A 13,591-nucleotide genomic window follows, 5' to 3' on the forward strand; every position below is an offset into this window, starting at 1 on the left:
GTATGTAAGGTGGCATGAGGATGTTTGGCTGTAGTTCAAGTAACAGAAAAGGGAACTCAGCCAGCTGAATGCCCCAATAATAAATAAATCAGCAATACTTTGCAATGGTGTAACAGTCACCATCTTAGGAAGAGGAGTTTTAGAAACATAAATTAACGTAACCTCACCATGCTCTTGTGAAGGTAGGTGAGCATTTTATTGTACCCCTTTTAATGACACAGGAACTGAAGTACAGCTCCAGGAAGGTATTTAGGCTCATAATTTCCATTGAAATTACTGAAAGTTAGGAGCCTAGCCTAGCTGCATCTGTGGATCCGGGCCAGAGAGATAACTAGTTTAAGGTCACACAAGTTTAAACCAAGAAGAGAACTCAGGTCTGTGCCTCAGAGAATGGTTCTACTGCAAAATGTTACTCTCTAAAAAGAGCAGCATGGATTTCCCGGTGTATGGTCTGTGACGGGTGCTATACCAAACATGCTTCCTTTCCAAGGAAATGGCTTTCAAACTGCCCAGCGCACAGCCTAGAATCTGAGGGTCAAACTGAATTTCTTCCTCCTGGCCTATCCTCACAATCCGGACTGTGCAAGACCAAGCGCTTCTCCCTGGCACGGGCGGGACCCCCAGTGTGTTCCCCCGAGCTCCGGGCGCCCCGCCGGACACAGTGGGAAGGAGCAGGCAGGAGTTCGCCCAATCCCTCGGCAGGGCTGGCGGGAGCCGTGAGGCTAGGGCGCCCCTCGTTTGCGGCAGGCTGTGCAAACGGGGGCGGAGAGTCTGGGCCGGGGGCCGCAGCCTGAGCGCTTCGCCAGGAGAGGCAGGGAACAGGCACCCAGCCTCAGCCTGGCTCCCTCCACCCCAGCCTAAGGGCGCCGCCCGGGCCCAGCGGCCCCTGCCCCGGATGGCAAGGGCGGCGGCGCGCGAGACACGGGTTGGGGGCGGGGGCGCGCGCTAGCGCCAGCACCGCCCGCTGACCGGGCTCGCCCCCCCAGCTCAGTCTTTGGGGCGCGCGCCCGCCTTCTTGCCACGGGGGAGGGTGGCACGGGCACGAGCGTCGCTGCGCGAGCCCTCAGCCCGTTCAGTGACAGCCCGCAGCCGAAGATGGTGGCGGCGGCGGCGCCCCGCGCCCCTTTGCACCCGCACTCCCACGGCCGCGCCTGAGCCGCCCTGCCTGGAGGAGCGGGCGGCAGCGCCCTCCCCCCGCTATCGCCCGGGCGCGAAGCTCCTTGCCCTCGGCGGCAGGGCGCCTCCCCGCCGGAAGGGTAATTGAATTAACTCGCCAGCAGGGAGCCGGGGCCGCCAGGGCCCCCGGACGTAGACACGAACGGAGGCGGCGGCCGCCCCAAGCGCTGAGCCCGGCCGGCGGCGCCTGCGCCTGGCCTTGGCGGAGCCGGGCGGCCGGCGGCTGAGGGGGCTGCCGCTCCGGCGGGACTGTGGGGGCCGACCCCCATCCCCGGCCGGTCCCTGCGCGCCGGGAGCCCGTCAGGAAAGAGCGGGGCGGCTCCGAGGCCGAAGGCCCCACCGGTGGGAGTGGAGCCCCCACCCCGGCGAGTGCGAACGGCCGCGCCAGCCCCAGGGGGCGGCAGGGAGCAGCACAGGCCGGCGGCTGCCGCACCACAGCGTGGCGGCTGCGTCTCCCGGGAGTCCCGAGGCTGCCGGTGCGGGGGGAATTTGGGGAGGAGGAAAATAACCCGGCACCAAGCGCTGGGCTCTGCCGGAGCAGTGCGGGCTGCGGGCGGGAGCCAGACAGGGCCAAGTCGGGCTTGTTCCTCCGTGTCAACGTCAGGAGTGGGGATGGTGCGGCCGCGGTGAGAGCCACACGCTGCCAACACGCCTGGCCTGGGGAGGGACGGGGCTTTCTCCCTTCCTCTTCCTCTGCGGTACGCTGCAAAAAAGATGGAGAAGAGGCCCTTTCCCGAAGAGGGCTACTTGTCACTCTCCCGAGACTGAGCTGCACTTATTGGAAAGGACCTGGGGAGTGATTGCAAAACTGTAACTAACTTGGAACAAATCGCGGCTAGTTTGTGGACAGCCAGCTGGACATACCTACTACATCGTTAGATTGGAATATGTGGGCCTGCCTAGGTCCCAGTCTCCTGTTTGTCTTGCTCCGTTTGAAGGATGAGTAACTGAATCATGTGGACCTGCCTGGCGGTTTCTTTAAACAGGCAGTGATTTCTCAAGGAATTTAAAAGCAACTGTCCTAGGAAAAGCCCCAAGTCTGAAAGTTAAAGGATCACTCTATTTATTGTTTTTAAAGTCCTAAGGACCCATCTCCTAAAGTGCTTAAAGAAAATTTGACAACATGGCTTCCCCACCGCACCAGCAGTTACTGCATCACCACAGCACTGAGGTGAGCTGCGACTCCAGTGGAGACAGTAACAGTGTGATGGTCAGAATCAACCCCAAACAGCACCAGGGTTGCTCCTCTTCCAAGCATTGCAAGTACAGCATCTCCAGCTGTAGCAGCTCTGGGGAGTCAGGAGGTGCCCGCAGAACAACAGGAGGAGGGGGAAGCAGTGGTGCAGGTTTGCGCAAGAAGAAGCTGCCACAGCTTTTTGAGAGAGCCTCCTCCAAGTGGTGGAACCCCAAGTTTGACTCCAACAACCTGGAAGAGGCCTGTATGGAGAGATGCTTCCCGCAGACCCAGCGTAGGTTTCGCTATGCCCTTTTCTACATAGGTGTGGCCTGTCTCCTCTGGGGTATATATTTTGGAATCCACATGAGAGAGAAACTGATTGTCTTCATGGTGCCAGCTCTGTGCTTTCTCTTAGTATGTGTAGCATTTTTCCTGTTCAGTTTCACTAAGACCTATGCCCAGCATTATGTGTGGACCTCACTGATCCTCACCCTCCTGGTTTTTATTTTGACTCTGGCTCCACAGTTCCAAGTTTTGATACCTATCTCAGGAAGTGATGACGCATCCAATCATACTCCCCCTGTGAGAGCCACAGACACTTGCCTTTCTCAAGTAGGCAGTTTTTCTATGTGTGTTGAAGTGCTCTTGTTGCTCTACACAGTAATGCACTTACCTTTGTATTTAAGCTTGTTTCTGGGACTATCCTACTCAGTCCTTTTTGAAACCTTTGGTTATCATTTCAGTGATGAAGACTGCTTCGCACCCCTTGGAGCCAGTGTAATTTACTGGGAACTGCTGAGTAAAGCCTTGCTTCACATCTGTATCCATGCTATTGGTATTCATTTATTTATCATGTCTGAAGTCAGATCAAGGAGCACATTCTTGAAAGTGGGGCAATCAATCATGCATGGAAAAGATTTGGAAGTGGAAAAAGCACTGAAAGAGAGGATGATTCATTCTGTGATGCCAAGAATAATAGCTGATGACTTAATGAAACAGGGGGATGATGAAAGTGAGAACTCAGTCAAACGTCATTCCACCTCAAGCCCCAAAAACAGGAAGAAAAAACCCTCTATACAGAAAACCCCCATTATATTCCGTCCTTTTAAAATGCAGCAGATTGAACAAGTGAGTATTTTGTTTGCGGATATTGTTGGCTTTACTAAAATGAGTGCAAACAAATCTGCCCATGCATTGGTGGGGCTTTTGAACGATTTGTTTGGCCGCTTTGACCGTCTGTGTGAGGACACCAAATGTGAGAAGATAAGTACTTTGGGAGACTGTTATTATTGTGTAGCAGGATGCCCAGAGCCCCGAGCGGATCATGCCTATTGCTGCATTGAGATGGGTTTGGGTATGATTAAAGCCATAGAGCAGTTTTGCCAAGAGAAAAAAGAAATGGTGAACATGAGAGTTGGAGTTCACACTGGGACAGTTCTTTGTGGCATTTTGGGGATGAGGAGGTTTAAGTTTGATGTGTGGTCTAATGATGTCAACTTGGCCAATCTAATGGAGCAGTTGGGAGTGGCTGGAAAGGTCCATATTTCAGAAGCTACTGCCAAATATTTGGATGACCGTTACGAAATGGAGGATGGAAAGGTGATTGAACGAGTTGGCCAGAGTGTGGTAGCTGACCAGTTAAAAGGTATGTGCTTTATTTTGTAATGAATCTTCAATGAGGGGGAATGTTCAAGGTTTCCTGTTAACTGACCTGTGCTTTACTAACTTAGGCAAATTGAGTAAGTTTTACATTTACCAGTACAAGTTGGAACTCAGCAACATAACAGAAACTGCAGAATGTGATGCTTCAAGCAGGGATGACAGGTGTGAAAGAACTTCTAAAGAACTTGCAATATTTGCTGACTTCAAAATTCCTTAAAAACTCCCCTGTGGGAATGTCACATAATAGAAAGTAGACTGTTAAATGTCTTCATTATTCAACAAAATGTTCTTGTTTCAATACAGTGTGACATCTTCCTAATTAACTTCATGTGCCATACATAAGGCATGTGTGTTTTGCAGGCTGATATATAAAAATGGTGAGGTTTTGGTACTGAAAGTTGGATTTTAACCACTATTAAAAAAAAAAGTGAGTTAACGCTAGTTATTTACCTATCTGAATAGGCATTTTGGTGGGAAATGATACATGGATTCATAGAAGTAAACTGAGCAGTGTGTATAGCTGGCAGTTTGATAGCAAGTTGTTACAGCTGTGGAGTTAAAACTTGGGATTGGAAAAAAAACTACTCAAGGTGGTTCACTGAGCTAATAAATGCTCTCATCTTTGTGGCTCTAAGAAAAGTTCAGGTACATGTAACAAATACAAACTTGCTATTAAGAGAGGAAAAATAGATCTCTCCAATATCTTTCATTGTTTATATGCATGTCTAATATTCACTTTGGTGATCATTTTAAATAGAAATTCTTGATTTTTTTGGATAAAGAAAAGAATGCTTGAGAGTGCATGTATAAATGATTGAAGTATTGTGGATCTAACTGCATCTGTCTTTGAACATCTATCTTTTCTGATACTTAAAACTCTGCCCCATTGTGAGTGCATACATCACAAGCATTTTCTGTTTCTACAATGTCATGTGAGTGGTGCAGATGCATTCTTTGCCCTGCAGAGTTTACAGTTGAAATTGGATAATAGATAAAATGAGAGTGGGAGTGAAATGTAGCAGAAAATAACAAGTATTTGAGATTGTTTAGGTTAGGCATGATTTTTTCCAGTAATATTTTTTTCATTGTACATAAGAGCTTGTGGAGGATATGAAGGGGCAGAACTTGTGGGAATCATATGGGTGGGCTATGATGGAGAAAGAAGGTTGATTATTGGTGGTAACAAAGGTAAGAATAAGGTCAGAAGGCTCAGAGACAGGCCAGTGAATATGGACAGTAGGAGAGTAGTGCAAAACAATGGGGTAATAGAGAGAGTGACAGTGAGTTGGTATAATAGATGGGCAAAGTCAAATCACATATGGCAGAGAGCTGTTATGGTGAAAATAATACCCATTTTCTTGATGAAAACATTGAGTTAATTGTCCTTACAGATGTTATGCAACGTGTAGATGGAAGGGGTGCTAGAGGGAGAAATGGGTGGTAACATGGTGGTTGGAGGCTCTGAAGGCACAGTTGGAGGCACGGAAGCAGAATCAGGGCTTCTTATTTTACTCAGAATTTGGGTCAGGGATTTTTATTTTACTTGATGCTGGTAAAAAGTGTTGACTCAATTGAGAGCTGACGATACTGAAATATTTACGCTTCATTTAAAGAGGGATAGGCAAGAATATACTTTAAAAAAAGTCAGATATTGGAAAAAGGTGTCCCATTACTGACCTGGGTTGACTCTGGCCTTTCTGGTAATTGGAAAGGTTGTGGATAAACAACTCTGTTTCCTTGATTGTTGTCAAACTGTGTACTGAGATAGGAATGGTTCAAAGGCTGTCCTTGTGTTGGTGGATGATGATCTAGTAATGGATGAAGGTTAAATCCCCTTGCTGGTCTTATTAGGCCTATCTGCTCCCTTCAGAACCATTGATCACAATGTGGTATTCATACACTTGTGCATGACAGCGAAAATTGATGGATGCTGCTGTTATGTGAATTTGTTATCTTCCAAGGAGATCACAAAGTGGAGTGTAGAGCAATTATTGCTCTACTTCGAGGTTGCTCTCTTGTGGTCTTCCTCGAGGTTTCATTTTGTCTTCACATAAGTATAGAAGGCCATTTGGAGGATTAGGAACAAGGAAGCATGGATTGCATTGTTTCCAATATGCTCATTACACTCCGCTACAGATTCCTCTCTCTCTCTCTCTCTCTCATAGTGCCTTTCACAGTATCTGGTGGTGACTAGGAGGTTGTGAACAAGGGCAAATTGATTGAGGCTCCATCTAGATAAGACAGAAATGATGTTATTGGGTTGGGGGAAAAGGAGCAATGCTTAAAAACAATTCTGTCCCACTGAGTGTGTGTTGTGTATGTCACACGTTTGCATCATAAGAGTCTGATTAGAATCCCTTTTGTTATCTCTGGATGATCATTGTCCATGATAGCCAAGTTTGTTTTTTTTATTTGTGTCTGGCTAGGAGCTAGCAATCTTTTCTTTCCAAATTGACCATGCCTCTGTGATTCATGCCTTTCTCCCTTCCAATCTTGATTACTAAAATGTGCTGTACACAGGGTTACATGTTGAATCCATTCAGAATCGACAGCTAGTGCAATACCAGCAACCTGTTTGTTAACCAGAATATCCTGCTATGAGCACATTCAACAAGAGCTTCTGGACTGGCTGCCTGTGGTTTTCTTTTCAGAGTTTAAGGTATTGATATTGACCTAAAAATGGCTTAAGAGTTTTCTACCTGAAAGACTGCCTCTCTATGCTATATTGCTACTGTTAAATTTTGTGGGGCACTTGAGTTAGACCCCTCTCAATATAGGAAGTGAATTTAACCTATTTTACACATAGCCTATCAAACAGAGACTAGAGGGTAATGTCTTTTAAAGGGATGTTATCAAATTAAATATCTGATTTTTCTGATTTTTTTAACTTAAAATTATTAAAAAATTAGAAGAAAAATGTTTGTTTTTTTCAATATATTGTTCCTTTGACAGTATTTCGTGTGTAGTCAGTTTCACCTGTCACTATATGAAAGACTTGCACAAACAGTGAAAGAAAAGAAGTAGGGTAAAGAAGGAAATGTGAATTTTTTAAAGCGCAAAATTTGACAGGGACTAAAGTAGGCATAGAACCTGGTTTTAACTAAATTTTGAAAATGGACAATTTTCAAGTTAAAGGTGTTTGGATTAAAACTGGGACCTAGAGATGAAAGACGGTACCAATGAATAAAATTTTCTCCAGAGCCATTCACTTGTGCCCCCCCTACCCTGTTCATGGAACAATTACTTTAATAAGGAAAATGTGAAATATATAAAGTTTTTTTTCTCCCTTCTCTTGTTATAGATCAGCAACTATCTCACATCTTCTTACTTGCTCTTTACATATATATACACACACACATATATATGCAAACATAAATAAAAGTGCGTAGGTACACCTCTACCTCGATATAACGTGACCCGATATAACGTGAATTCGGCTATAACACGGCAAAGCAGTGCTCCAGGGGGACGGGGCTGCACATTCCAGTGGATCAAAGTAATTTCGATATAATGCAGTTTCACCTATAATGCGGTAAGATTTTTTGGCTCCCGAGGACAACGTTCTATTGAGGTAGAGGTGTATGTGGTTTTTAAAACAAAACAAAATCATACCTGTGTGCACTGGGTGTTGGATATGGTCCCTTTCCCTCATGACAGCAGTGCTGAGAGCTATTATGATGTGTATTTTCTGCAATGTGTTGTCTCCTCATTACCTTTTCTGCAGGGGAGGGATACCACAGTGTTAGGTGGACATAAGAACATGAATAAAACAGAATAAAGAAACAGCACTGATATCAGTTTAGCATGGCAGCAGTGCTTTGTACAGATATGTGGGGAATCTTAGTCCTGCTTCAGAGAGATTTATTTTTAAGCAGGAGTTCTGAGAGATTTCTGTACTAGGAATTGAAGTCTGATGGTTGCTTGTTCTCTTTCTTTGTCCTATGTCCAGAACCTGCTGAGTGGCAAGAGCGGTGTTTGTGAGGGGATACAGTAATAGGAAGTTTTTCTTAACCTCATGAGTAGATCTTCTGTGGGAATGAGTTGATAGCAGACAGAGAGAAGAGGAATATTGTTGAAGTGGTGTAATCCTAGGATATTAGCATTCTGCTCTAGCATTGTAGTGCTAAGTGTAACAACAGACATAAGATTTATTTACTCTTCAGTATTTCATTTCTCAATCTCCTCCTCTTCTCCCTAGATCTTCAGATTAGTTTAAGATTTTCCTAATAATGCCATTCTATTTTGCTTTTTAATATTGCCTCTTTTAATTGTTTGTAGTGCCACAGTGGGAACGGTGGGCGTGTTAAGTTTGATACTAGCTACTTTCCATTTCTGGAACACATGCTGAGACTGCTTTTTGTAAACTTAAAAAAAATTCTCTGGGTGTGTCTGATTTAGAAATTTCAAACAGTTAAGTCTTTCTTTCCCCATTTTTGCTGGAGATCTCCTTGGATGACTAGGAAGCTGAAGTGGGAGCTTTTTCAATCATGTTACTGTGATAAAATGCCATTACTCACAATAAAATCCTAAGAGTTGTCCGCACTGGAGACATATCAATGAAAATGAGAGTTCTGTCACCAAAATTGAAGTTAATCAGACAAGGTGTTTTGTGAATGTACATTTTAAAAAAAAAATAGTCACCATAATTACAGATTTCTGCTTGATCCTAGTTTGCAAGTGGAAAGTAGAAGACAGTTTGAAGTTAATTGGATTAATCTAATCCACGGCGGGGGAGTACCTCCCTCCTCTGCTGCATTCCCTCTCCCCTATCCATCTGTGTATGCGCCTATGCAGATGTGCATGCACATGCTTTCTCTTCTTCAGAATACCCAAATCCTTAGGAAGAAAGCCTTGCCCCCGGAGACCTTGAGAGGTCTAGTTCCAGGAGAGGCATTGCAGGGTTTGGCTGGGGAGTGATTGGGGGGAATCTCCTTTGGTGTTCTAGAGGTCAATAGGTGGCTCACTGGGCTTCTTCTAGGAGGGAGGCTAGGATTCCAACAAACCTTCCCTACTGTTACTCACACCTTCTTGTTAACTGTTGGAAATGGGCCATCCTGATTCACTACAAAAGTTTTTTGTCTCCTGCTGATAATAGCCCATCTTAATTGATTACTGTCATTATAGTTGGTATGGCAACACCCATTTTTCATGTTCTCTGTGTATATATATCTTCCTACTGTATTTTCTATTGCATGCATCTAATGAAGTGGGTTTTAGCCCACGAAAGCTTATGCACAAATAAATGTTAGTCTTTAAGGTGCCACAAGTACGCCTCGTTCTTTTAGCAAAATAAAAGAAAATCTATCATTTGATATATCTGATACCAATCCAGGTGTTTTGTCTGTGTTCTAATCTGGTTGAAGTTATATACGTTTGGTTAAAGTTAGTTCATTTAGGTATTGTTCTGAGGTAATTAAGTGCCAGTTAGTGATACCCTTATACATGTTGTGTTTTTACTTAAACTACAAGTAGTCCTAGGAAGTCAATGGGCCCTTTGTGGAGAAAGCTGCTATTCATAAAGAGTATCAGAATCTGGCCTTGTGCGAAGAAAAGTGTTGAAAGCAATGTGATACAGAAGACTCAATTCCCTTGCCAAGTTATTTCTGGATTCTTGTTAATTAGCAGTCTCCGAATTGGTTGCAGACCTAGCAGAAAATAGATTTCTTGCTTTCCTTGTAAGGACAAACTGTTGTGTGTGCGCGCGTGTGTGCAGGTGCGTGCGTGCATGCTTTAGGAGGAAGTGGGGGATGAAAATTACCAATAGGCAATAGAGGTTGACAACTTTGGTAAATGTGGACATGTACTATGGCTGTTCTGACAAATTAAAATGCATATGCTTGTATTTAATGACACCGTAACTGAGAGATGTGTGCTATAGGAATAAACTATGCTTTCAAAAGTTGTTTCATACTAGCAAACTTTTTCATGTTATGAACATACAAAAGGACTGCTACGCCTAAACTGTTATTTAAAACTTCATATGTTCATGATACTAACAAGTATGTTAAAAGTAGAAGTGACATTTTACTGTTTGAAAGAAGCGTGGTCTTGAAATTTCTTTTTGTCTCAAGTGCTTTTTCATAGTATGTTTTCATGATTTTTGTTTACGTAAAATACTGTACATCGGATGGAGTTCATTGCATTGCTGCCATACTGTTAGTTACCAGTAAAAACTAAGATGTTGTATTTAGAAAACTCAGCTAAATCAGTTTTTAACAAGTGATCCCGACGTCAAATGTGTCTTTATTGCTGGTAGTTCTATAAATCAAATCTTTACACATTTTCTTTCTTTAAAGGACTGATAGGCCATATCCTGCAAAGTGCTGAGCATCTTCGTCTCCCTTTGACTTTAATGGAAGATAAGAAGGAAATAGCACCTGGCAGGAACAGTTCTGTAGTGAGGAAGTTCAGTTTACAATGGTTCTTACAAAATTATCAGTAAAGGTTTTAAGGCATTATTTTCAAAGAGACTACACAGTATTAGATCCAAATATTTTTTCTGTATTATGCATTACGATGTCAGCAAGGATTATCCAGCTTCCTAGTAAGTACTGCTAGCAAGCAATCTATGGTTCAGAAGTCTGAGGGCATGTCCACACTGCCCAACAGTTTGGCCTCAAGGGTGTGAATAGCAGCGTACCCCAGAGAGTAATGTAGTCCAGTTTGAAGAGGACTAACTTAATGTGAACTGGGAACCTTTTAGTTCATCTCTGCAGCATCTCCTGGGGGAATTACAGCACAGCACTTTGGTGTGCCATGCTATTCTAACCCTAGTATTCTGAATTTGCTGGGCAGTGTAGATGCTTCCCGAGTCTAAGTTTGTGAATTTACTGTTAGTACTGGGTAGCTAGTGGGGTTGCCAGACATCTGGTTTTTTACTGGAATGCCCGGTCGGAAAGGGACCCTGGTGGCTTCGGTCAGCACAGCTGACCGGGCCACTAAAAGTCTGGTTGGCGGCAGTGGCCAGGTCCACGTGGCTCCCAGAAGCAGCCGGCATATTCCTCTGGCTCCTAGGCACTGGGTGCAGCCTAGGAGCCTAGGGGGGCTCCACGTGCTGCCTCTGCCCATGGTGCAAGCGCTGCCCTGTGTGCCGGCTCTGCAGTTCCCGTTGGCTGGGAATTGCGGTCAATGTGAGCGGTGGGGGCAGTGCCTGTGGACAGGGGCAGCGTGTGGAGCCCCTTGGCCGCCCCTCTGCCTAGGAGCCACAGGGCCGTGTTGCTGTTTTCCCGGGAGCCTCATGAGGTAAGCGCTGCCTGGAGCCCGCATCCCAACCTCTTGCCCCAGTCCAGAGCCCACTTCCACACCCAAACTCCCTGGAGCCTGTACCCCATCCTGCGCCTCAACCTCCTTCCCCAGACCTGGGGCACCCTGAACCCCTCATTTCTGGCCCCATCCCAGAGCCCTTACCCCCTCCCACACCACCAACCTCCTATCCCAGCCCAAAGCCCCCTCCCACACTCCGAACCCCTCGGCCCTAGCCTGGAGTCCCCTCCTGCACGCCAAACCCTTCATCCCTGGCCTCACCCCAGAGCCTGCACCCCCATCCCGAGCCCTCACCCCATCCCGCACCCTAACCTTCTGCCCCAGCCCAGTGAAAGTGAGTGAGGGTGGGGGAGAGTGAGCAACGGAGGGAGAGGGGATGGAGTGAGCGGGGTGGAGCCTTGGAGAAGGGCGGATCAGGGGCATGACCTCAGGCAAGAGACAGAGCAATAGTGTTCAGTTTTCTGCAGTCAGAAAGTTGGCAAACCTAGCATCTAGTATTGACAGGTTTTAATTTTTTGTTTTAAAATGTCAATTTAAGATATAACACCCTGCCCCTAAAAGAAAAATAAGTCAGACACCATGGGCCATGTTATTCTTTTGAGTTATGCCAGTGGAGGATAGTATTTAGTTTCATGACTTATAACCTTTTCTCATATATTTCAGCTCCTTAAATCTGGTTCTCAATGGATTTAATAGAAATTTTTAGTTGGCTTTTTTTTCTTGTCTCACTCTGTTCCTATGACGTACCTTTCTGCTATAATGACTACATTTGCCTACCTATATAGTATTTACAATGGTGTTGTAGCTGTGTTGTTCCCAGGATATTAGCAAGACAAGGTGGGTGAGGTAATACACCTCTACCCTGATATAACACGACCCGATATAACATTAATTTGGATATAACGCAGTAAAGCAGCGCTCGGGGGGGGGGGGGGGCGGGGCTGCGCACTCCGGCGGATCAAAGCAAGTTCGATACAATATGGTTTCTCCTATAACGCCGTAAGATTTTTTTGGCTCCTGAGGACAGCGTTATATCGGGGTAGAGGTGTACCTTTTGTTGGACCATCTCAGATCTGAAGAAGAGCTCTGTGTAAGCTTGAAAGCTTGTCTCTTTCTCTAGCAAAAGTTGTCCTAATAAAAGATATTACCTCACCCACCTTGTCTCTCTCTATAATATTTAGGTTATTGAAGATATGATTGAAATAACTTTTAAATGTTTTTCTTGCTGCTTGGGAAAGCATTTTAGACTAGAAGCAGGAAGTTCTGTTAGATGGAAATACTGCAAGAGAATGTGGTGTGTTGGCTATCTCAGAGTGCTAGTGAAGAGCCTGAGGGAAAATAACAAATCAAACAAGAATTTCTGGGACCCTTAGTAATCAGTAATTCAATTTCTTCCACTGAGAATGCTCAATTGAATAGATCGTCATCTGTTATGAAATGTTACTGCTGCTGGAAATTCCTCAGGGATGAGAATTGTAAACAGCAGGGCCCATGGTGTTCACTGAAGTAATGTTTCCCTACCTTGACTGGAAACTTTTTTACTTAATTGGTACCTGATGGTAGTTTTTGTAAAGGTTTATAAAAACTATTTTTTACCTTAAAATATATTGTCAGCTGCTTGCTATTTATTTACATAATATTAGTTTTGTGTGTGTATTGCATTCCAGTAAATATGTTTGTGTTGTATATTGCTGTCCATCACTGTAGTATCTGAGTGTCAGAACAAAATCAGTAGCTAAGTTCCTAGAGTGCTTCATGGAGTTTCTGGTTCTCCTCCCTTTTGAGAGTAATATCTCTACTTGGGGATGTGTGTGTGTGTGTAATTTGTTTATTTGTTTGTTTATTAATTTATTTGTGTTAATAGTGTTGGGTTTTTTATTTTAATTTGCAGGTCTTTGGGTAGTTGGAGGTGTTTGTGTTGTGAGTGTCATTTTTGCTATGGGGAAAAAGCTTTTTTGAAGAGGAAAGTTTTACAGCATTTCCTAAAGACAGTCAGATTCTGAATTAACCTAATCTCCTTTGGAAGTTTTGTTTCACAGCCAGATCTCCTCAACCAAGAATTCCTTGTCCCCAGCTCTCACATGTTTTGTGCTCTGTGTTGTCCAATGCAACTGTCTTTGTAGTTCATAGATTGAAATTCAGCATTTAATATAGTTGAGACTTGATCCTTTAGCTGCTTTGTAGATTGGGACTGAGGCTTTAAACAGGGATCTGAAACTGACTGTGAGCCAGTGGATGAACTGGAGCACTGGCTCTCATGCTCATGGTGACCTAGGCCTTGGAAGAGGTGGGCAGACACACCCTGTACCAGCT

General features: G+C 44.7%; 1 protein-coding gene across 2 annotated transcripts in view; it reads left to right on the plus strand.

The window, feature by feature from the left end:
• Nucleotides 1–1,059: 1,059 nt before the first annotated feature.
• Nucleotides 1,060–13,591, plus strand: part of ADCY9 (adenylate cyclase 9) — a 179,813-nt gene continuing 167,281 nt past the window's right edge. For both annotated transcript variants that reach the window (XM_039491147.1, XM_039491148.1), the window contains exon 1: nt 1,060–3,998. In XM_039491147.1, the coding sequence (XP_039347081.1) occupies nt 2,300–3,998 (1,699 nt within the window). In that variant the 5' untranslated portion in view covers nt 1,060–2,299. The remainder of the gene's footprint in view (nt 3,999–13,591) is intronic.

This window comes from Mauremys reevesii, linkage group 10 (genome assembly GCF_016161935.1).
Source record: "Mauremys reevesii isolate NIE-2019 linkage group 10, ASM1616193v1, whole genome shotgun sequence".
NCBI lineage: Eukaryota > Metazoa > Chordata > Testudines > Geoemydidae > Mauremys > Mauremys reevesii.